General features: G+C 42.3%; 1 protein-coding gene across 6 annotated transcripts in view; it reads left to right on the top strand.

Annotated features, from left to right (window-relative positions):
* The window catches only part of TXNDC11 (thioredoxin domain containing 11), a 75,869-nt gene that overhangs the window by 45,841 nt on the left and 5,826 nt on the right, over positions 1–24,202 (top strand). For 5 of the 6 annotated variants that reach the window (XM_049902613.1, XM_049902614.1, XM_049902618.1 and 2 more), the window contains 6 exons: positions 7,006–7,118; positions 9,236–9,436; positions 16,729–17,521; positions 19,868–20,010; positions 20,340–20,449; positions 23,745–23,825. In XM_049902613.1, coding sequence (XP_049758570.1) covers positions 7,006–7,118; positions 9,236–9,436; positions 16,729–17,521; positions 19,868–20,010; positions 20,340–20,449; positions 23,745–23,825 — 1,441 coding nt within the window. The remainder of the gene's footprint in view (positions 1–7,005; positions 7,119–9,235; positions 9,437–16,728; positions 17,522–19,867; positions 20,011–20,339; positions 20,450–23,744; positions 23,826–24,202) is intronic. The other variant, XM_049902615.1, reaches the window with a different exon arrangement.

The following is a 24,202-nucleotide window of genomic DNA, read 5'->3' as shown; positions in this document are numbered from 1 at the left end:
AAGCCAGAAAGGACCCCAGAGCTCAGCCCCCACATATGTAAATGAGAATAGAGAGTCAAAGGTTAAGGCCTTTCCTCAAGGGTACACTTTAGTTGATGGTGTTGGGACCTGAAACAGGTACCCTGATACTCCCAGTCTGGGGCTGTTTCTGCTAAACCACACTTTGTTGTTCTTTCATACATAGGTTACTAATGTTTAAGCTAATCAGAATACTGTAATACGTATCAGTAGAAAAAAAAACTACATAAAAAAGAACCTTGACAAAGTGTATTGTATTCTGTAGAACTTTAATTCTTTTACTCAGGTGGCCTTGTTATGTCTTACTGATCTTTCTGACACCAGTTGTCACTGGATGGTTAATAGAGAGTTTAAACAGACCAAATACCAGGCTAACAGAATTTACTGAGAATTTTTTTTTTTTTAATTTTATTAATTGAGTAGAACCATGCCATCATTGGACCATTGGTGGGGGTGGGGGCATTATTCTGAATTTATTTTTAATTAGTCAACAAATTCAAAATCCTTAATTATAATATTGAAGCTTTTTTACTTTTAGGACCAAAGAGTTCATTTTATAAATAATAAAGATCCCTTTTGTTGAAAGCTCCGGGTATGTAGATGAGAAATCCTATTTTCTTGCGTCATTCTTACATTATAAACTTGCTTTGCTAATCCAGCAGCTCTTTGTTCACCAGACTGCAGATTGAAGCTGTTCTTCCAGCAAGATTTCCACCATGTGCAGCACCTTAAATAGACGCCTGACTTTTATAAATTTCTCTGTGTGTGAAAAGTGAAGTTTTAAACTGTCATATGTTTGAACGTGTTGGAATCTGTTCTGCGAAGATAGGCTGTCCACTCTTAGTAATGCAGTTAAAGAGGTTTTTTTTTTTTTTAATAATTTTTATTGTGCTTTAAGTGAAAGTTTACAAATCAAGTCAATCTCTCACACAAAAACCCATATACACCTTGCTACACACTCCCAGTTGCTCTCCCCCTAATGAGACAGCCAGCTTCCTCCCTCCACTCTCTCTTTTCGTGTCCTTTTTCACCAACTTCTAACACCCTCCACCCTCTCATCTTCCCTCCAGGCAGGAGATGCCAACATAGTCTCAAGTGTCCACCTGATCCAAGAAGCTCACTTCTCGCCAGCATCCCTCTCCAACCCACTGTCCAGTCCAATCCCTGTCTGAAGAGTTGGCTTTGGGAATGGTTCCTGTCCTGGGCCAACAGAAGGTCTAGGGGCCATGACCACCGGGGTCCTTCTAGTCTTAGTCAGACCATTAAGTCTGGTCTTATGAGACTTTGGGGTCTGCATCCCATTGCTCTCCTGCTCCCTCAGGGGTTCTCTGTTGTGTTCCCTGTCAGGACAGCCATCGGTTGTAGCCAGGCACCATCTAGTTCTTCTAGTCTCAGGATGATGTAGTCGCTGGTTCATGTGGCCCTTTCTGTCTCTTGGGCTCGTAATCACCTTGTGTCCTTGGCGTTCTTCATTCTCCTTTGATCCAGGTGGATTGAGACCAATTGATGCATCTTAGATGGCTGCTTGCTAGCGTTTAAGACCCCAGACGCCACTCTTCAAAGTGGGATGCAGAATGTTTTGTTAATAGATTTTATTATGCCAATTGACTTAGGTGTCCCCTGAAATCGTGGTCCCCAGACCCCTGCCCCTGCTGCGCTGGCCTTCGAAGCATTCAGTTTCAGTTAAGAGGTTTTTTGAATGGCCCCTTTCAACCCTTGAGACAGGCCATCTCTTCTTCTTCCCATGCTGTAATAATTGGCAGAATATCAAATAAATTTCCTCACTGGCTGCTTTTCATTCTGTTTTAAACTATAGATTCAGCCCTCTCCTTCTGGAGAATGATGCCTTTTACTGCACAATTCTTAACCTCTCTCAGGTCCTGCTTTTTCTTTTGACAGCTTTGGGATTTGAACTTGCCATTTCCTTTACTATTCCCCTCCCCAGTTCAGGTTCTTTTATTCTCTCATGTGTGAATCACTTAGGCTGCTTAGGCTTGGCTTTGTACCTATAGTGTGTCCTTATGCAGAGATGCAGAGTAGTGGAAACTGCCTTGAACTTGAAGTCAGTATTCAAATCTTGGTTTGGAGATTTACAGATTGTATGACCTGCCAGAGCTTTAATTTTCTCACCTGCCTTACAATTTCTTTTAGGAGTGCTAAGTAATGTTTGTCAGCTATAAATGGACAGTAATAGTTTCAGACACTTAACCATTCTTTTCAAACACCTTTTCCTGTTTATTTACTTACCAAATATTTATTGAATATGTAGGAAATATAGCACTCTGGAAATACAGCATTGAAGACAAACATTATCCCTACTCTTGTGGAACTTACATTCTAGGAGGGGCAACAGACATTCAATAAGTAAACACATACATAATATAATTTCAGACAGAGCTGAGTGCCAAGAACATGAAGTGAGACAAGGGGATACAGAGGGCTGGGTTACAGAGAGGAACTCGGTTTGGGGGTTAGCAGAGAGTTTGTGGAAGGCCTTTATGAGGAAAGACAGTCTTTGAGTAGAGACCTGAATGATGAGAAAGAGCCAGCTAAGTGAAGAGCCATGAGCAGAGTGTCCCAGGCAGAGAGAAGAGCCTGCCTGGAGATGGGAGCAAGCTGTGTGTTCCAGGAACAGCCAGAGGCCGGTATAACAGGAGCATAGTAAGTGAGACAGAGTGGTCAGGGGTGAGGCTAGAGCAGTAGGCGGGGGCAGGATCACAAGGGTGCCTTAACAGCCAGGGTGAGGGGCTATGCTATTTTAAGGCCACCGAAAGGCTTTTTCCCAGGGAGCAATGTGATTCAGTCGATACTGTTTAAAAATCTCCCTGGCTGCTGAATGGACAATCAACCATAAGGAGCAAAAGGGAGATTAGTTAGGAGGCCACTGCAGTTGTTTAGGAAAAGGATGATGAGCTTTAGAGTCTGTTTTGGAGTTGGAGTGCTCTGGACATGCAGACGAATTGGCCCTGAGGGATGAAGGGAGGGTGGAAGCCAGGACGTTTGCTCTGAATAGGAGGATGCAGTGTAGTTTATTTAAAGAGAGAAGACTGAGGGAGCAGCTTGGCCGTGTTAAGCTGGATATGTCCATTAGACACCTAAGTGGAGGCATCAGTGGCTGGTGTAGGTCAGAGTCTGGTGCTCTGGAGAGAGGTCTGAGCTGGAGACAGAGATTGGGGGACTTAATTCGCCCTGCCACTAAAGGTCTTACTGCTTGTTACATGTTGTGCCATTGAAAGAAAAAAAAAAACTTTTTATTTTGAACAAATTTTGTACTGTAGAAAAGTTACAAGGATAGAGTATAGTTCTTGTATACCCTTCACCAGGCTTCCCCAGTATCAACATTTTACATAAACTATTACGTAACCATTTGTTACGGTGCATTTGTCAGAACTTTAAGAAATTACCATTGGTACATCATTAATTCAAGACCTTATTTGAATTTCGCCAGTTTCCCCACTAATGCCCTTTTTCTGTTCTAGGATCTAATCCAGGATCCTACATTGCATTTAGTGTTTTTTTTTTTTTTTCCTTAATGTCCTCCAACTTAGGATAATTCTTCAGTCTTTCCTTGTCTTCCATGATCTTGATACTTTTAAAGGATACTGGTCAGGTATTTTGTAGAAAGTCTCTCAGTTTGGGTTTCTCTGATATTTTTCTCATGATTGGTATGAGGTTGTGTATTTTTAGCAAGAATACTGTGGAAATGATATTCTGTCCTTCCTGGTGTTTCCTATCAAGGAGTTGGTGACGTCAGCGTGTCTTACCGCTGGTGATGTTAACTTTAATCACTTAACTAAGGTAGTTTATGCTGGGTTTCTTTACTGAAAAGTTACTGTGTTTCCCTTTGTAATTAATAAATACCTCTGGTGGGGGGGTACTTTGAGACTATGCAGAAACCCCCTCAAATTTTTGCCCACTGCTGTAGCATCATCCATGGATCTTTGCCTGCAATAGTAGTTACTGTGGGACTCTAATGATTATTCTCATTTCTTGTTCATTATCGGTGGAATTCTGCTATAAGAAAGAGCTATACTTTCTCATTTATATCAGTCTGGACTCATGGATATTTATTTTATGTGCTATCATTGTTTTATTTTGTTGCTCACATCGTTCCAGCTTTGGTCACCAGGAGCACTTGGGGTTGGCTCTTATGTCCTTTGAGCAAGCGCCAAGCCTTTTTTTGAGCGCTTCCTTACTTCTGACACAAGGTGTTTCAGGGTTATCTTGTATTTTCCTTGCCCCAGCTCTGGAATCAACCTCTTCATCCAGAAGTCCTGGTTTCTATTATTGGAGAATGGTGTTTAGAAACCAAGATCTGGGCAGTAGGTATATTCTTTGCTAACAGGTTATCATTACTTCTAGACCCTCTCAGTAGACAGAGCTAGGAAATATATGTATGCATGCCCACGTATATACACACATCTCTATTTCTATATTACTATCTTTATGTACATGTGTATGTGTGGGTAAAGCCATGAGTTTATACTGATTACCTTTGATTCCAGTCTGACACCACAAGGTTCATTTTAGGAATTCCTTTTCATATGTAAATAACTTCTTTCTCCAACAGTGAGAAACCTGACTTTCATCGTCCATCATGTATTTACTTACAAATAAGTAAATAAGCTAGTCGTTTCAGAATTGCTAACTTATGCCCCTGTGAGAACACATTTACTAACTAGACTTAACAGCATATGTACAATTCTTTTTGTCTTTAGCTTTACAGTGTCCATCCAAGATGCTGTTCCCCACTTAGGTACTTAGGTTAGCTCTTTTCTTCCCCAGCCCCCTTCACTGTGGCATTGCCCATTTGCAACACAGTTGAGTTTCTTTGTTATTAGTGTTTGCGTTCCACTTTGATTTCCCCACTTCCTGGTTGGTGTTCATTATTTAGTTTTGGGGTATGTGAAGGGAGTGTGACACATTACTGTGGCTCTGAAAACCAACCCTGTTGCTGTCAAGTCAATTCCGACTCACAGTGACCCTATAGGACAGAGTAGAACTACCGTGTAGAGTTTCCAAGGAGCACCTGGTGGATTTTAACTGCTGATCTTTTTGGTTTGCAGCTGTAGCACTTAACCACTACACACCAGGGTTCCGTGGCTCCAAGGTCAAATACAAAAATGTCTGTTCAGAGCAGTTTCATCCCTGGTACCAGTTCCCACTCAGCCCTTCTTTCAGCCCCTTTTCCTCCTTCCTCACCCCAACCCTTGTAGATAACCAGTCTCTTTCGTTTATGGTTTATTCTTCCTGATTTTTTGTTTTATGCCATTTTAAACTCATCAGTTTGTATTAAAGATTGTCCACCATGGCGTTAGGGCATATTTACTACCATGTCATCCTTGTGAGCCTCTTCTTACCTGAGGAAGAGAAGACTGCTGGAGGTGGGACTCAGGTGATGAAGCGAAAATGCATGTGTTTAGTGCCTTAATATTTTATTATACTAGGTCCTTAGATATAACTTGGTAACATTCAAAGATAAACTGGTATTTCATTTAATGTCTGTTAATAAAGCAGAAAGGGAACAGGAAAGAATGAACCTACACTATCTTATCACCCCTTTAAATATTTTAATCAATATTTAATCACACAAGCATTACGTTATTATAAACTCCTTGAGAAAAATGAAAACTTTAGATAAAGTCTCCGTTGAGCTTCATCCCCCAACACAAAATCACTTTTATTATCCTTTCAGATTCCTTATACATTTCTAAACATATATGCCTGTAGGAGGAAAAAATACTGTTTTATAAGTATGGGTCTTTTTTGTTTTTAAACATAATAAGTATACTTTATCTTTCTTCAGCTTGCTTTTTCGCTCACATATGTCCTGAAGATCTGTTGTGTTTATATAGATAGCCCTACCTCATTGGTTTTTTTTTTTTTAACATCTGCAGAGTATTTCATGTTGACATCCTTGCATGTGACTCCTCCTGCCCATATGTGGGTGTTTCTCTGGGACTGAGACTAAGAAGTAGAATTGCTGAACCACAGGCTGCATCCATCCTTCGTTGTAATCCATACAACACATTGCTCTCCCAAGTGGCTGTGCCATTTTACCTTCCCACCAGCAGTATATGACAGTACTCATTTCTCTACTGGGTATTAATAGTTGGAATTTTCTAAGTCTTAATTTTTGGACAATATGAGGGTAAAAGGTGTTTTTTTGTTTTTGTTTTTTTTTAATACGCTTCCCTCTGAATAGGGAAGTTGAGTACTTTTTCCTCTAATTAGTGTTTATATTTTCTCTTCTTTGGTTTGCCCATTTTTAACCATTTTCTTCTTACTATTGATTTGTATGAATTTTTTATAAATGGTAGGTTCATTCATTCAACAAATACTTACTGATTCCCTACCATATGCCCCAGACACTGCTGTAGCTGCTGGGGAAACAGCCATAAAAAGCAAGATCCCTACTTTCACAGAACTTAAGTTCTGAAGGGGAAATTGGACCAAGGAAAATATGAATAAGATTAGGTAGATGTTGATAAGTACTGTAGGTGCTATAAAAAGAGTGGCTGAATAGGGGGGAAGCCCCTTACCCCATTTCCCATTGTAGACTTCGCCCGCTTTTAGGTAGAGAGGGTGCTAGGAAAGGCTTCTCAGAACACGGGCCCCGAGCTGAGATCTGAATGGAGAGAAGGAGCTGCCACAGGAGGTTTCCAGACAGAGAACAGTATGTGCCTCAGCTCTGAGGTGAGACTAAGCTAGGTATGACCCTGGGTAATGAGTGAGGGGGCAGGAGAGGAGGTCAGATGGTCATGGACAGACGAAGTGGGTGATTGTCAGAGCTGTTACGGTGTACGAAGGACCGAGGTCAGCTTCAGGAGAAAGGTGTCTTCCCCTCCTCTTTGGTTCCTGGCTAGGCTAGGTGACCACTAAGAGCTTTGCTTCCTGGGGATTTGTGCATCAAGGTTTGTCACTGGGTTTTGTGGTTGTTTTAAGGCACAGGCCTTTTCTTTAATAAAAGAAAATTTTCTGTTTCAGATTACCTAGGAACAATACGATTTGGGGTTATCACAAATAAGCATCTTGCGAAACTGGTATCCTTAGTACACTCTGGAAGTGTGTATTTACATAGACATTTCAACACATCACTTGTAAGTATTTTGAAATCATGTTTATATTAGTGCAGTGGTTCCTAACCCTGTTTAGGCCACAGAGTCCTTTGTGGATTGGATAAAAGCTATGGATACACTCCCTAGGAAAGTGCATACAATTTTATGTGCACGCCAAGAGTTCCTACTTTCCTACCCTAGAGCCCATGCCTGGGTTATGAACCCCTGCATCAGAGAGCTCTGGGATTTAACATCTAGACATTCTTTGTTTATTTTCTTAGAACTTTGGTAGAACCTTGTTAGTTCCTGGTTGGATGGAAGTGCAAAATTGTTGTGTTAAAGGGCTGTTTCTCTGTGCCCATGTTCTTAAAGAGGTTAAGCTTCCACTGGGCTCTGTCCTTTGTTCATTTATTCCATTTACCAAGAGTAGTTATGTGACATGTTCTTCTCCTAGATGATGCAATGGATTTTTGAAGTCTTTGTCAAGTCACAGTAAGAAGTTGATGGCTTCTCATCCCAGAGGCCCCTGGTTCTCCGTTGTTGCCTGTATTCCCTGATTTCATTTGCTTTTTGGTGGAATAACTTCAACTCAGCTATTTCTCAGCTTTGATCTATATCCTGCTTAGTCTTGTGCTTCTGCTCTTTATTTATTGCTACTTTCTCAGTCACATCCTGAGAGTTTATTTTTCTTAAGTATTTTCTGTCTCTCTAACTTCATTGCCAGTGTTGGTGACTTACAGGGCATATGAAGATCAATGTCCCTGTCCCCAGTGGTGTCCAGCCCTTTTAAACCTGTGCTCCCTTCGGCTCTATGTCAGTCTTGTGCCTCTGGAAGTACTACTAGGCCCTCAGTCTCCAGGGGGTGCCATTTGATTGCCAGTCACAGTGGCTTCTGCGTATCTCTAGTAGCCAGATGTTATGCTTTCCTCCTTGCAGTTTCTATCCCAAAGCTCAAATGTATTTTGTGTTTTCCAAATGGAAATGTTTATTATGATGTTTGAATGTTTTTTCGAACTCCCCTAGTCCCACTTTGAGAATCACTGCTGTGATCATCTCTGTGCCACCCACCCATCCGCCTCATACCTCTGTCTAAGCTCCTTTCGACTTCATCTGCTTCTGACATCTATCATTCTCCTACATCCTTCTCTTTAGAGTGACACACAACCCACATGTGTCATGTTATTTATAGTAAAGGATACTGAGGAAGAAGTCTAAATAGATAGGGAAATGAAGGTAGAACTGTAAGAATGACATTGGGTTTACTGCTTCAACTCAAGAGCTTAAGGTTGGTATGTTCAGCATCAGAATTTCTTTATCAAATGAAACGTTACTGAAATCTCAAATTTTAAGAAAACAAAACAAAAAATAGTGGGCATCTTCATTTTGAAGCAATTGAAATCTGTATTCGTGGGTGTGAAATAATCTTATTTTGTGGAACCCTCCAAAGTACCATTTTGGGAGTTTTATTTGAAATCCAATGACTTATATCATTGAAATTTTAAAAATAATTTTATTGCTGACATACTTTGGTTGTTACAGAAAAACAAAAAGTCCAAGTGTCTCTTTCCTTCATTCCATACACATAAAGTGTGGTCCATGCCTCATACCAGTTCTAGGTCATTCATTGGTGCATTCAAATATTTGTTGAGTTCCCGCTCTGCGCCAGGTAGTCTAGTTACTGGGGATAAAACAGATACTAATCTCTGCCCTCATGGAGTATCTATTCCTGCCCTTACAGACCAGCTTTTGTGGGACCAAGGTTAAACTAAATTTCCCTTGGGTATGCATTGGTCATTTTAGAAATATCCAGCATCGTTTAATAGCTCTCCTTGGAAAGGTTGGTAGAAGTCGTCATCTCCCCAGCAGGCAGGAAGAAATATTTGTTGATAGGTAAGTCTGCCTAAGGGGAAACAGATGACTCACGTTATCTGAAAGTCACCTGTTTGCTTTTCCACCACTTGTGAGGCCATGCTCTCCCCAGAAGTAGGGGACCTAGGTCTTCGTTGTACAACCAGGGCCAGGTCACATTGCTACTCTAAGCCCCATTTCTCTCCCCTGTGAAGTGATGGGGTCATCTGGCCTCTTGAGGACAGTGCAAATGCCTCTTGCTCCTGCCTGGCCTCTCAGCTGTTTTATCCTTGTGTGTTTGTCCTCCACAGGTCTTTCCCAGGGAAGTCATCAACTACACAGCTGAGAACATCTGTAAATGGGCCTTAGAAAACCGGGAGACACTCCTTCAATGGCTGTGGCCACATGGAGGCAAGAGTCTTCTACTAAATAATGAACTGAAGAAAGGACCAGCACTTTTTTTATTCATACCTTTTAATCCCTTAGCAGAAAGTCACCCTTTGATAGATGAGGTAAGAGTCATAATGTTAAAAAGTGCCTCATTCGTCTTTTTAGGACTAGGAAAGCCTCGTTAACTTGGACTTCACTCATTCTGTGCAGAGAGTCATTTATACTAGCAGCTGAGTGGCTGCCTGTAATGGCAGCTGTGTCTTGGTGGCATTACGCCTTTCTCCTATGAATGAGTAGGAGGGAGGGAACCCAGAGCCCACATCTAGGATAGGAACAGCCATAGCCTCCCTGGCCACATTTGCAGACAGCTGCTGAGGTCTGGGGGTTAGGGGAGGCAGTGACGGGAAAAGCCAAACCAAGCCTTTCCAGAGAAGGACCAAATGTACTTCTTGGTGAGCCTCCACTCTGGGGGTGGGACAGAGGGAATGGGTTTAGTGTGGCCTAGAAGATGCCATTGGCACAGGGGGTCTAGCGTGACTACTAGCCCTGGCCATCCTCAGGAGAGGGTGAGAAGGAGGCATGCAGCCCAGCATCAGGAGCAGCGGCGGTGACACTGGGATGCCTTATTTTTCTAAGCTGCCCCTGTTGCACAGATAGCCAGAGGGGTTTTCAGACATAACCAGCATCAGGGGCCTGCCCCTCTCCTGCTTTTTCTGCTCATCTAGTGCACGCCCTCTCTCTTGGTGTGGGTTTATCTTATACATGGATGATTTGGAGGCACTTAGAACAATAACAATAGGCAGAGGGAGCCTGGGATTGCTAAATTGGATTTACTGAGGGTTTTATTTTTCCCTTCCCTCAAGATGCCTTAATTTCCCAAACCAATTTCTGAGAGCCAGTGTGGCACTCACCAGGCTATCCAGACATTGCCTGCACTGGAGCCTGCTCAGCGCTAGCCTGCTTGTCTGCTCAGGCAGATCCTGCAGTTTGCTTCTCTGGGATCTTGTTAAAGTTAGTGTCCATGCTGGGGAGCATTCTGAAAGAACACTGTTACACTAGGTCAGAGGAAGAGATGACGTAGTTTTGTTTCTTCTCCTCTGATTAGGAAGGACTCAAAGTAATAAAACTTCATTTCTTTAGAAAACCATTGCTATGTGGACATTCATGAACCAGGACACTTCGGATCCTTGACTGTATCTAATATAGCGACCCTATATGACAGGGTAGAACTGCCCCATAGAGTTTCCAAGGCTGTAAATCTTTACAGGAGCAGATTGTCACATCTTTCTCTTGTGGAGCATCTGGGAGTTTGAACCGCCAACCTTTTGGTTAGTGGCTGAGTACTTTACCACTGTGCCACCAGGGCTCCTGTAAGGGAATGAGCACCTGCGTATAATTCCAAGTAGAGGAGGTCAGCCCTAGGCCCAGGATCAGGAGGCGGGAGGGCATTGTCCCAGAAGGTTGGGGCCGGGCAAAAGAGAGTTTAGGGAAGGCTTTGGGAGGGGCAGTGTTAGAGATGGACTTTCAGGGAGTGCCAGGATCTTGGGTTGAAAGAAACTAGAGGGAAGGAACAACCTGAGTAAAGGCACAGGAGTAGGAAAGTTGGCAACAGGTTTAGGAACTAGGAAATAGTACAGGTTGAGTGGGCATTGGGTCCCCTAAAGGGCTAGTTGGAAAAGACTCTGAAAAAGTGTTTGGAAAGAGGACCTTGGGTGCTTCTTTGAGGATTGCAGGACTAACTGTAACCATCAAAGTCTCCCTGAACAATGAAGAGATATAATCAGAGGTGGGTGTTAACATACTAAAGTTGTCCTGGCTTCAGTGTTTCAGAAAAGTGAGAAGTAACAAGAACCTAAACTCAGATGATGGCAGTAGGGATGGACTACCACTGAGTGGGAAATAGTGACACAGTGATCAGAGACAAAGAAGTTGTTGGGGGTTTGGGTGCGGTGAAGGGAGTGACCATCACACTCACAGAAGTTATAAACTCAACCTCCAGCTCTTTGACTACGAGGGCATTTAAGGAAGCCTTATTTTTCTGTTAGCATCTTTAGGACAGAACATCACAATGCACTGTTGAGAAGAGAGAGGTGATTGTAGAGTGAAGGTGACAGAGTTGGGGCATGCCCAGTGAGGGAGTTAGACACAGTTGTAGTGGGGAGTATGGCAGGTCATCAGTGAGAAGTGACTAGAACTATGGTGGCTGGGCGGCGAGGGCCAAGCCTGGGGCAGGGCAGCTGCCTTACGGACAGGCCTGCCTGCACGTGCACACACCCACACAGATCCTGATGCCAGTGCTGTGCCACGGACACCTGGTGTCTCTGGAGAGTTCTAGAGAGGTTATAAGACATCCAAATGTTTATTACACAACTTGTTTATCAAAAGAAGTGGTGACCACAGCCAGTCAAGAGCCCTTGTGACTTGTTTTTTGCTTTAAAAGCCTTGTGTTGAAGCATTCACAGTGTATGCAGCTGTCAAATACAGGTATGGTTATTTTATTCTGACTGAAAATTTTTTTCTGATTAAAGAAACTGGAAGGAGGCTGTTACAGTGCAGATATTTAAAGTTATTTGTAAAAACGAGGTCAATTTATAGGGAAAGATTTCTGTGCTCTTCAGAAGCATTACTTTATACAAAATATTTTCTTCCATTAAAAATATTCTTTACATGGCTGCTTTGCAAGCGATATTAAGAATAAAAGATATGAGAACGATCTCTTTAGGACATTGTTCTTCATAGACTTTTCTTTTTGTAAAAGATACAGTAAATAAAGTTTTGTGGGTCTTTTTTCAGGGGCGGGAGTGGTGGTCTGCTATTCTGTCTTTGAATATAAAGCAGTACCAAGATGGGGCCACAGGGCAGGGCTTTTTGTGGATTCTATAGTCTTGACCCTGTTCATATAATGTACCATCAAAAGCCTTATCCAAAAAAGGCTGAGGTGTTTTTGTATGGAAAAGAAACCATTTAAAACAGTGGTTTATCATCTAAAGTGAGTTGTTTATACTCAGAACTATTCAATGTCTTTCTCTGTACCCATGCATATGTTTTGAATTAACTCTTTCTATAAACATTACTTGTTATAAAATTCGTGTTTTCTTTGAAATTGGAAATACACTCATTTAATGGTTTTATACACACAAACACACATATTAATGAAAATGAAGCCCAGAGTGACCTAACAACTTTCAGCTAACTGGCAAGATTTGATTCAGGTGAACACACTATTCTATTTTAGAGAATAAATGGCTCTGGATTATAATGCCTTGTCTTTCTGATGAAACTGGGTGGTGGGAGGGACTGGGTAGTAAACGATACTCAGTTTGGAAATGGAGCCTTGGAGTAAAACGTAAATCTGAATTGTTTATAGTGGTCTGAGGGTAAAGAAATTACTTTCACCTAGAAATGGAGCATGTACATTGCTGTGAGATCCATTCGTTCATCAGGTGTTTATTGAGCATTCGTTTCGTGTCTGCCGTATGCTGGGCTGTTGTTGTTGTTAGGTGCCGTCAAGTTAGTTCTGACACACAGTGAACCTGTGCAAAACAGAACGAAACATTGCCCAGTCCTATGCCATCCTCACAATTGTTGCTGTGCTTGAGCCCATTGTTGCAGCCACTGTGTCAATCCATCTCTTTGAGCGTCTTCCTCTTTTTCACTGACCCAGTGCTTTACCAAGCATGATGTCCTTCTTCAGGGACTGATCCTCCCGATAACATGTCCAAAGTGTGTGAGACGTAGTCTCGCCATCCTTGATTCTAAGGAGCGTTCTGGTTGTACTTCTTCCAAGACAGATTTGTTCGTTCTTTTGACAGTCCCTGATACATTCAGTATTCTTCACCAGCACCACATTTCAGAGGCATCAATTCTTCAGTCTTCCTTAGTCATTGTCCAGCTTTCACATGCATATGAGGTGATTGAAAACACCGTGGCTTGGGTCAGGTGTACCTCAGTTCTCAAGGTGACTGCTTTGCTTTGTTACACTTTAAAAAAGTCTTTTGCAGCAAATTTGCCCAGTGAAATGCATCTTTTGATTTCTTGACTGCTGCTTCCATGGGTGTTGATTGTGGATACAGGTAAAATGAAATCCTTGACAATCTCAGTCTTTTCTCTGTTTATCATCATGTTGCTTATTGGTCCAGTTGTGAAGATTTTTTATTTATTTATATTGAGGTGTAATCCATCCTGAAGGCTGTGGTCTTTGATCTTCATCAGTAAGTGCTTCGAATCCTTTTCACTTTCAGCAAGCAGGGTTGTGTCATCTGCATAACGCAGGTTGTTAATGAGTCTTCCTCCAATCTTGATGCCCTGTTCTTCTTCATATAGTCCAGTTTCTTGGATTATTTGCTCAGCATGCAGATTGAATAGGTATGGTAAAAGGATACAGTCCTGATGCTTTCTTGACTTCAAACCATGCAGTATCCCCTTGCTCCGTTCAAACGACTGCCTCTTAATCCATGTACAGATTCCTCATGAGCACAATTAAGTGTCCTGGAATTCCCATTCTTTGCAATGTTATCCATAATTCATTATGATCCACACAGTCAAATGCCTTAGCATAGTCGTTAAAACACAGGTAAATATCTTTCTGGTATTTGCTTTCAGCCAGGATCTGACTGACATCAGCAATGAAGTCCCTGGTTCCATGTCCTCTTCTAAATCTAGCTTGAATTTCTGGCAGTTCCCCATCAATATACTGCTGCAGCCGCTTTTGAATGATCTTCACCAAAGTTTTGCTTGTGTGAGATATTAATGATATTGTTCGATAATATCCACATTCAGTTGGATCACCTTCCTTGGGAATAGGCATAAATATGGATATGCATAAATATATGCTGGGCTGTGGGGATACCAGGATAAATCAGCATGGTCCCTAAATCCACTAGACTGTGGGGAGAGGAACAGATCAAGAGACACCTTGAGCCCCCTAGGGGAGCTCAGGGACACTGGAGATGCAGAAACCAACCCCTCCTGGGGTAGAGGTTAGATTCACTGCATAGTGACCCAGGTCTGGTCCTGGGTCTGGGGACAAGGACCCTTGTCATATGGAGTGTCCAGAGTCCCAGGCCGAGGCCTCTGTAGAGGTGTGGTGTTGGGAGAGGGCCTGACCCCTGAAGAGCCCAAAAAGATGAAAGGGACCGGATTGGACAGAGCTTTTCCCAGGGCTCATAGGGAGCCATCTAAGGTTGGGCTGAGGAGTGTCATGTTTAGGGTCGTATTTTAAAAAATAATAGGTGGCAGTGTGGAGGCGCGCTGAAGGTAGGGTGGAGAAAACGGAGGTCTGTGACAGGTGGGGGCCCGAGTTGAGGCCATGGCCATGAGGATGAAGAGAAGGGGCCCGCTTAGTGATGTTGAAGCCAGCGCTGGCTGGATTTGAGGCATGCGGTGACGCAGAGCATAAGTTAGAGCCGACTGAGTTTTCTAGCCTGATGATGCCATTTTCCCAGGGAGGGTGTTATAGGAGGAGGAAGGAGTTAGGAGTGGGTGAGATGGATGAGTAATCTTTGGAACAGGCCGAATTCATAGCCTCTTGTAAGGCATGAATTTACTTGGAAATGTATATGCTCTGAAATAATTCCAGTTTGCTCACTAGGAGTTGGGAAGTTTTTAAAGTATCAGTTGCACTAAAGATGTTGAAAGGAGGCATAATATGGGGTAGTTTTAAAGGCATAGTGAAAAATGCATGCGACGGGGTGTTCAGCAATTTAAGTTCTGTTCCTGGGTCTTTGACAACCTGGATGTATGTGCTCGAGTGAGCTGCTTTGACTCTTTGGGCTCCATCCTTCTCGTGCGGTAGACAGTGTTGAGACCCTTTTCATCTCTAAAAACATACTTCATTATTATTTTTTTTAATTGTGTTTTAGGTGAAAGTTCACAGTGCAAATTAGTTTCTCATTCAAAAAATTTATACACAAATTGTTTTGTGACATTGGTTGCAATCCCTGCAGTGTGTCAGCACTCTTCCCCCTTTGCCTTTCTACCCTGGGTTCCCTGTGTCCATTTGTCCATGCTGCCCCGTCTTTGCTTTTGGGCAGGCGTTACCCATTTGGTCTCGTATACTTGATTGAACTAAGGGGCACGTTCCTCACTGTGTTATTTTTTGTTTTATACCCCTGTCTAATCTTTGGCCGAAAGGTGGACTTCAGGAGTGGCTTCAGTTCTGAGTTAGCAGGGTGCCGAGGGGCCGTAGTCTCTGGGGTTCGTACTTCATTATCTGCTAATAGAGGGACATGTACTGTTTTGTTTGTGCAAGAGATTCTAAGAAAGAAATGGATGAGAAAAGATCTTTTTAGGACATTGTGCTCTCCTTAGACTTTTTTTCTGGTAAAAGACATGATAAATCCTGTGCTCTGAAAAATAACCCAAGAAGACAAGAATTATTTTAGGTGAAGGGAAGGACAACACACAGTACAGGGCAAGTCAGCACAACTGGACTAATCAGAAAGCTAAGAAGTTTCCTGAATACAGCCAAACATTTCGAGGAACAGAGTTGTCAGGGGTCGGGGTCTGGGGACCATGGTTTCAGGGAACATCTAAGTTAATTGGCATAACAAAGTATATTAAGAAAATGTTCTGCATCCCACTTCGTTGAATGGCGTCTGGGGTCTTAAAAGCTAGCAAGCGGCCATATCCAAGATGCATCAATTTGTTTCAACCTACCTGGAATAAAGGAGAATGAAGAACACGGAGACACAAGGAAAATATGAGCCCAAGAGAAAGAAAGGGCCACATAAACCAGAGACTACATCCTCTTAAGACCAGAAATAGCTGGTCCCTGGCTGCCACCAGTCACTGCCCTGACAGGGGTCACAACAGAGAATCCCTGGTCGAGTAGGAGAAAAGTGGGATGCAGACCTCAAATTCTAGTAAAAAGATGAGACTTAATGCTCTGACTAAGACTGGAGGGGCCCCAGAGGCCATGACCCCTGGACTCTTGGTTAGCCCAAAACAAAAACCATTCTTGAAGCCAACTCTTCAGACAAAGATTAGACTGGACTGTAAGACATAAAATGGTACTGGTGAGGTGTGTGCTTCTTAGCTCAAGTAGACACATGAGACTGGGGGAAGCTGCTGTCTGGAGGTGAGACGAGAAGGCAGAGGGGGACAGGAGCTGGCTGAATGGACACAGGAAATATAGGGTGGAGAGGAGTGTGCTGTCACATTGTAGGGAGAGCAACTAGGATTACATAACAATGTGTGTATAACTTTTTGTATGAGAAACTCAACGTGAACTGTAAACTTTCACTTAAAACACAATAAAAAAAAAAAACCCAAGCCTCTTTGTTATGAATAGGTTCTAGTGTAACAGCTGCTTATTCGAGGCAGTCCCCATGGTCAAGTTTCCCTCTTGTGAATCAGACCAGGTTGCTCCCCCTCAGCTACTCCATGCATCTCACGGGCTCCTCCTCTGTTTCAGATCACCGAAGTCGCCTTGGAGTACAACAACTGTCATGGGGACCAGGTAGTAGAGCGCCTCCTCCAGCACTTGCGGCGGGTGGACGTTCCGGGGTTCGAGTCGCTGGCACCTGAGGCGCCAGCCCAGCTGCCAGACCCACCACTGATCACCACATCACCCTGCTGTAACACTGTGGTGCTGCCCCAGTGGCACGCCATCTCCAGGACCCACAATGTCTGTGAGCTGTGTGTCAACCAGACCGCCGGGGGCATCAGGCCCAGCTCAGTCAGCATGCCACAGTGCAGCTTTTTCGAGATGGCAGCAGCTCTAGATTCCTTCTACCTCAAGGAGCAGACATTTTATCACGTGGCATCAGACAGCATAGAATGCAGCAATTTTTTAAGCTCTTATAGTCCTTTCAGCTACTACACTGCATGTTGCAGGACCGTAAACAGGGGTGTGACGGGCTTCATTGATTCTGAACAAGAGGTCTTTGAAACCCCAGCCCTTGCATTCTCTTCCCTGGAGAAGAAATGTGAGGCTGCTTCCCCGAGCTCCGTTCCTCACATTGAGGATAACCGGTTCCTCTTTCCTGAAGTGGACATGGATAGCACAGACTTCACAGGTCTAAGCTGCAGAACCAACAAGACCCTGAACATCTACCTTTTGGACTCAAATTTATTTTGGTTATATGCAGAGAGGCTGGGCGCCCCAAGCGTCACACGCGTGAAAGAATTTGCTGCAATTGTGGATGTGAAAGAAGAGTCTCACTATATCTTGGACCCCAAACAAGCCCTTATGAAGTTCACCCTAGGTACTGTAGGGAGCTTTGTTTCTCAAGCCTGATAAGCTTTGCTTAACTTATCATAGACAACTTTTTTGTAGGGGTCTCATTACATTGGTCTTGGGAATATTGTGGGAGCTCTTTAGCTCATTTTATCTTTAGACTACACTTGGTCATAATTTTACAAGTAGCTGATTCAGTCTGTTGAATGGAACAGAAACTTCCTAAGTCCAAAGTTCAGATAAGTTTGTCAGTTAGCCCTTTGGGGGCAAGAGTCCAACTTTCTGGATTGGCAGAGCTTGTCACATTTCTCAGGTGGAGCAAGCTGCAGTCACTGGGAAGGGGGCCGCTGTGAAGGGCAGCATCCGGGGAGCCCATCTGATGGGGACATCGCAGGGGACTGATGGATTGAGCCACACAACAGCTTCCTTCTAAGGAGTTGAAGCAGAACCCGGGTGAAAAATAGAGCCACCTTTCCTCCCTTTCCGTCTCCCAGGTTTAAAATGTATAAGTATTAAGGGCACCAGACTTAATTTCTTCTGCTGCTGTTTTATAACATTGAGGAATGCTTCTATAATGTTGGGTGTCTAGATCGTAACAGTAAACAAGTGTCAAGTGCAGTAAACAGGTGTCAAGTTGCGAACCAGCAGAAATCACTTTTGGGGTGAAGGCCCCATTATGGGAAAGCATCCAAGTGTTTACCCTCAGGGCTTGGCAGGAACACTGAACTGACCCACGCTGTCCTGTTCCCAGGACTTTGCTGACATCCTTGATACAGACACAAGGAAGTGAGAATTCAAAAGCCACGTTAATTCAGCCTCATTGGAAGTCCAGGGCAGGAGTCAGTGTTTGCCAGACGGAGAACGGGGGATTCAGCAGGCAAAGACACTTTATTTTCATGTGTTCGAGAGTATCAAAGCAAGAGTAAAGTCAGAACCCTTAAATCATAGTCCTTTTAACAGCCAGTCCTCCTTTAAGTCCCGGTGAAACTTGTTTCTTACCTCTGACACATTTCTGAAAAGAGGTATGTAAATGCTAATTTTTCTGTAGCAAATTATATGTTATAAACACTAGGTCTCCTCAGTGTTTAAAGGAACCTTGTTTTTTTTTGTGACCAGTCACTTTATGAAGTGCGTAATTATTGATGTTGCAGATTACTTCCAATATTCCATTACGTTACTTATGGTTACTCAAATTATGTTCTGGTGTATTGAGTTTCAGTTTTCTTAAACTCTAACAAGCTTGTGTTTCTTAAGGAAGCATTTATTGGATTTTTCTGAACTCTGTTCAGTCATACTCAGGCGTTCCATGAGACCATAATGTGTTCACTTAGAATTTAAGGGTAATCTGAAAGCTTTCTTCAGATTTCTTTTAGTCTTCTAAATCTGCCTGGCTCAGCTATTCATTGTGCTGTAGTTGGTAACAAAATTTGTAGTGAACTTTACAAAAAACATACAAACAGAAATCTACTATGTGACATTGTTAGTTTGGAGAGTTGACTCTTCAGTGAGCTGACTCTAGGACACAATTTAGGTTTCATTCAGATTAGGAAATAATTCTTGGTTTTATGTTTCAAAAACATAGGCAACTAAGTGTTATTCAGATGCTGATAATGCATCCTTTTCAGTATTCACAGGACATTCTTCACTTCCTCCTTCCTCTGCAGAACATTTCATTGTTCTTAGGACCTCAGAATGAAGAGAGCTAGAAGAAAGAAAAAGAAGTGAAACCCAAATTAGTGCTGCTTCAGATGAGGCAAAGGAATCTGAAGATGGTGGCGTTTGTGGGGAGGGTAAAACTGTTGGTTCAAGTTAGGTTTTTAGATTATGTATGGGTTTTGTTTATGTACTTTTTCTACTAAATATCATTGAGCTTATTTTTCCTAATCTTTTTAAAAAGAAAGTTGAAGAACTTTAATAAAAGAAACCAACAAAAATGTAGCTCCTTGTCCTCAAATTCATGGCCATTAGACACCCTCTGTTCTACAGCAAGTTGTGGAGTTGGCACCTGACGGGCTCAGTCCTGCAGGTTTAAGCCTCTTAAAGACTGTGGCATGCTGAGGATTCTCATGTGCAGTCTCACGCTGTGTGTTTGGGGACAGCCCTGTCAGGAAAAAAGGATAGAACTCCTAGTGTGTGTGAGTATTAGGACATCTTAACACCACATTATCTGAGTCACTGTCCACTGAGTTAACACTACCACAGCTAACCCCGGTGCCACACTGGGCAGCTTTGTTCGGGGTTTTGCCTGTAAGTGAAGTGTTAAAACTGTGAGCCTGTGAAACCATTCCAGTTTTTGAAATGTGGAGTTTAAAGTAGGCCAGCTACTCTCCTTGTCTCAAGAGAAGACTTGATCTCATTTTCTCTTTATTTTTAGAGTCTTTTATTCAAAACTTCAGCGTTCTCTACAGTCCCTTAAAAAGGCATCTTATTGGAAGTGACTCTGCCCAGTTCCCTTCTCAGCATTTAATCACTGAAGTGACAACTGATACCTTTTGGGAAGTAGTCCTCCAAAAACAGGTATGGAATCATGAGAGAGGCAAAAATCAAGCCATCTATCTCTAATAAAAATATTTCCAAAGCTGTAGTTGTTGGGTTGAACAGTTGGCTTTTGAAGAACCACATGTGACTGTCTTATTGTGGAACATGAGTGAATTGCATGGTGATTTTCTAGTTGTAAAAAGTCCTTAAGAACGTATGTAATTGAGAAGATCTAAAGATTTAAATTTTAATCATAATTTCTGCATAAGCAGCATTTGTTGAATGCCTGCAGGGTTCTAAACACAAGGAAGAAATGAGGAGGAGCCCTTTTCCCAGGTGGAAGTAACCGCTGTCTTCCCTTCCCACAGGATGTTTTGCTGCTTTATTATGCACAGTGGTGCGGCTTCTGTCCATCCCTCAATCACGTCTTTATCCAGCTAGCTCGTCTCCTGCCAGCGGACACATTCACTGTGGCAAGGTGAGGAAGCTGTTCTCTGGCACTGTGGGATACAGGCCTGGTCATTCTTCCTTAGACTTTAGCCGGGTGTTTTGTGAGGGTCTGTTTTCCTCTATTCTGGAGTAAAACTTGATAGAATTTGTCACATTCTTCCTTAGACTTTAGCCGGGTGTTTTGTGAGGGTCCGTCTGTTTTCCTCTTTCCTGGAGTAAAACTTGATAGAATTTGTCAGGTCAAAGCCATGAGCAAAACTACATTGAGACCAAAGTTTTCCTAGTACATTCTGAATGTCCCTTCCATGACGTTGGCATGTGTACCCCTGATGAAATTCATGGGAGAGTGAGTACAGTTCTGTGAAAGGGCCACTGGCCTGGGAGCCAAGATCTCCCCTGCGTAGCCAGCTTCTTGGGATGCTATGTGAATGAAGGGGCCCTGGACTCAGCCCCTGCGGTGCTGCCAACTGGCCCTGAGACCTTGAGCAGATCTCCCCACTGGGTCTTGCTTTCCTGCTTATTGATAAAATTAAGAGGAAGGGTTGCTTACTATCCAAGTATTCTAGTTTTATGATTCTGTGAGAACTATATGTGGGCTTTTGAACAAACAAAATATTTTAAATAGTTTTTTAGAGAAAGAAGGATCAAAGAGTTTTTAAATAAAGTAGTAAGCATTTTCAGGGAGAAAATTATTTAGATTTAAGCCTTATCTTTCACTCCCCCCCCAAAAAAAAACTCATATTAGAATTAAATATAAAAGATCAAATCACAGGAAAAAAATAGCAGAAGATATAGTATTGGATTTGCTAGTTCCTAGGAGAGGTAAGAATGTGCCAAAGTAGAAGCAGTTGAGAAAATAATGAAAAATGAACAGATTCCACTAGAAAAATGTGCAAGGAAAACAGACTAAAAAAAGAATAACTGCATTTTACAGTATGTATAATTCTCTTATATATGCTGTAAGTAATAAGGGTCAAATTTGAGGACTTACATGCTGAGATACACACATATACATATATACATATCTAACTTAATCCTCACATTGCTCCAGGAAGCAGGTATGATTATCAACTATTGTTGAGGAAACTGAGCCATAGCAAGGTTAGGTAGCTTGACCAGAGTCACATGACCTCTGGGAGTGAAGGAGCCAGGACTTGGAATCAGGTGTTCGTACTCTTTGAAATTAAGATGGTTTAAGACAAGGTGAGAGGGACCACAGTGTGAACAGAGGACTTGAACTGGTTTTTTCATATAAGAGGAGAGCATAAATAAACAAGTAGGGGAATTATAATCTCATAAATGTAAATTAAGACAGCAAAGTGCCATTTTCACTTATTAAATGAACAAAAATGTTTTTAAGTGACAGAACTCGTGTTGATAAAATGAGATTGGAATAGTCAGCTGTAGCTAACATTTTATAAGACATTGGCATAACCTTTTGGAAAGCATTTGAGCAATATTTGCAAGAAATCACAAGAACAGTTGTACATTTTGATCCAGTTAATTTCACTTTGGGGAATTAAGGCAAGAGGAATTCCAAAGAAGCATGAGCTGGCCACGGTAGCATTGTCTCTACCCAACAGTAAGGGACTGCGGGGCATTTGATGGAATTTTTATCCCTACATTAAAACAGTGCTTGTCATACAATTGATTGAAAAGAAGAGTATGAAGTGTGTGATTACAGCTCTTAAAAATACGTCAGTGTGTACACCAGACCTGAATGAGAGTCCCAGAGTGCAGGACCTGAGTTGTTGTTGTTAGGTGCCGTCAAGTCGGTTCCAACTCAAAGCAACCCTGTGTACAACAGAACGAAAAACTGCCCAGTCCTGTGCCATGCTCACAATTGTTGTTATGGTTGAGCCCATTGTTGGAGCCAGTGTGTCAGTCCATCTCATTGAGGGTCTTCCTCTTTTTCGCTGACCCTGTGCTTTACCAAGCAGCATGTCCTTCTCCAGGGACTGATCCCTCCTGACAACGTGTCCAAAGTATGTAAGACGCAGTCTCACCGTCCTTCTAAGGAGCATTCTGGTTGTACTTCTTCCAAGACAGATTTGTTCTTTTGGCAGTCCATGGTATATTCAGTGTTCTTCGCCAGCACCACGATTCAAAGGCACCTGTTCTTTTTCGGTCTTCCTTATTTATTGTCCAGCCTTTGTATGCATATGATGTGATTGAAAATACCATGGCTTGGGTCAGGTGCACTTTAGTCTTCAAGGTCCTAAGTAGCCCAGTGGAATTCTGAGGGGAGCTTTACAATGTTAAATTTTATAGTTTGGTCTTTCTTTGAAGTGAAAATTAGGAGAAAAAATTTGGCTATAGAATAGTGTGTTCAATACCACTTGTTTAAAAAAAGAAATCTCTAATTTTTAGGTAGGCTGTCACAGTTAGAGAAAAGAACCGGGCTTCATGAGTAAAGCTGTGTAAAATCATTTAAATTTAGTTGTGCCATTTTTAAAAGTGAATTTCATCCTTTTGGACGAGTACATGGCACTGATTTCCCATCCTAATTATACTTTCTGAAAATTTCCGTCTAGAACTTTCATCTAGTTAATGATTCAAAACATGACTATATTTTGTATGTACTTTTGTGAATGTTAATGCTGTTGGGCTCCTTGGCCAAGCAGTCCTTCCGGAAGGGCAAGTGCTTGCTCTGCCTTACAAGGAGGCTGGCATGGCCCCGGGGCCCCCCAGCAAGGTTTGGGAACCTTGTTGTTTGCCCAGCTTAGTGTCAGCTGCTGGAGGGAAACCTCCTAGAATAGTGTCAGTTAATGCAATAATAATTGAGAACAACTTGGATGATTTAGTACTGATGGAATTTTTGTGTTAGAAACTAATCTTAAATCTACCAAGAAAATACACTTTTTTAGGCCTCTGTCCAAATGGCACTGAATATATATAAATATAAAATAGGGCTTAATTTTTTTTTCCAGTGTCATCCTACCTTTGTAGAGGCTTGGTGCGTTTTGCTCAGACATAATGATTCCTTTTCTTTTCCCAAACCTAAAATACTTGGCCAGATCCTATCAGGTGAGCAGACTGCTCTTCAGGTATCAGTAAACCATTTCTAGAAGTTCATTTTTACTTCCAGAACATCACAGTAGCACTCAGTGACTTAACTAGAAAGCTGCATGTCCCAGAAGCATCAGTGCATCTTCCAGTGAGTGACGCTGGCTTACACCTAGTGTGCACTCCCTGAGAAGGGCCAGTCCAGTGTGTCTTTGAAAATGCTCCAGGTTCTTCAGCTATTTGAGAAAGTTCTTTCATGTTAGAGTTTATTGGGCTGATCTTTGACTTTTTCTGTTCTTTCTCTTTGCCTTTGACAGGATTGATGTAGCTCAGAATGATCTTCCTTGGGAATTTATGGTTGACCGTCTCCCTACTGTGTTATTTTTTCCCTGCAACAGGTAATGCTGGATTTTTCTGATATCAGGCAGATGGGCTGCTTTTGTCAAGGTCTGAAAATGAAGCGGGTTTAAAATACTTCAGGAAAGTAAAATGTAAATCCTTATAGTTATTATAGTTATCAAATCAGTATAGTTACAGTGTTTTGAGTAAAATATATTGTTCAAAAAACTGAACCATTAGGGACAAAGGGTAAAAATGCTTTGGTGTCAGAGTGTCCTATATAGTGTTAATTTTTGTAAGAAGTCTGCTTTTTCCAGAGTCCTTTTTGATACAAGCATTAATGTGGCCATCAGAGTTCAGTTAGCTTTCATGGCCTACCCGAACACACTGAGGATGCAGAGATTGACAGGAAAGTGCCCCATGTTATGCAGGGAAA

This window comes from Elephas maximus, chromosome 12, assembly GCF_024166365.1.
Source record: "Elephas maximus indicus isolate mEleMax1 chromosome 12, mEleMax1 primary haplotype, whole genome shotgun sequence".
NCBI lineage: Eukaryota > Metazoa > Chordata > Mammalia > Proboscidea > Elephantidae > Elephas > Elephas maximus.
The sequence above is the reverse complement of the archived record's forward strand: the minus strand, read 5'-3'. Positions and strand labels throughout refer to the sequence as shown.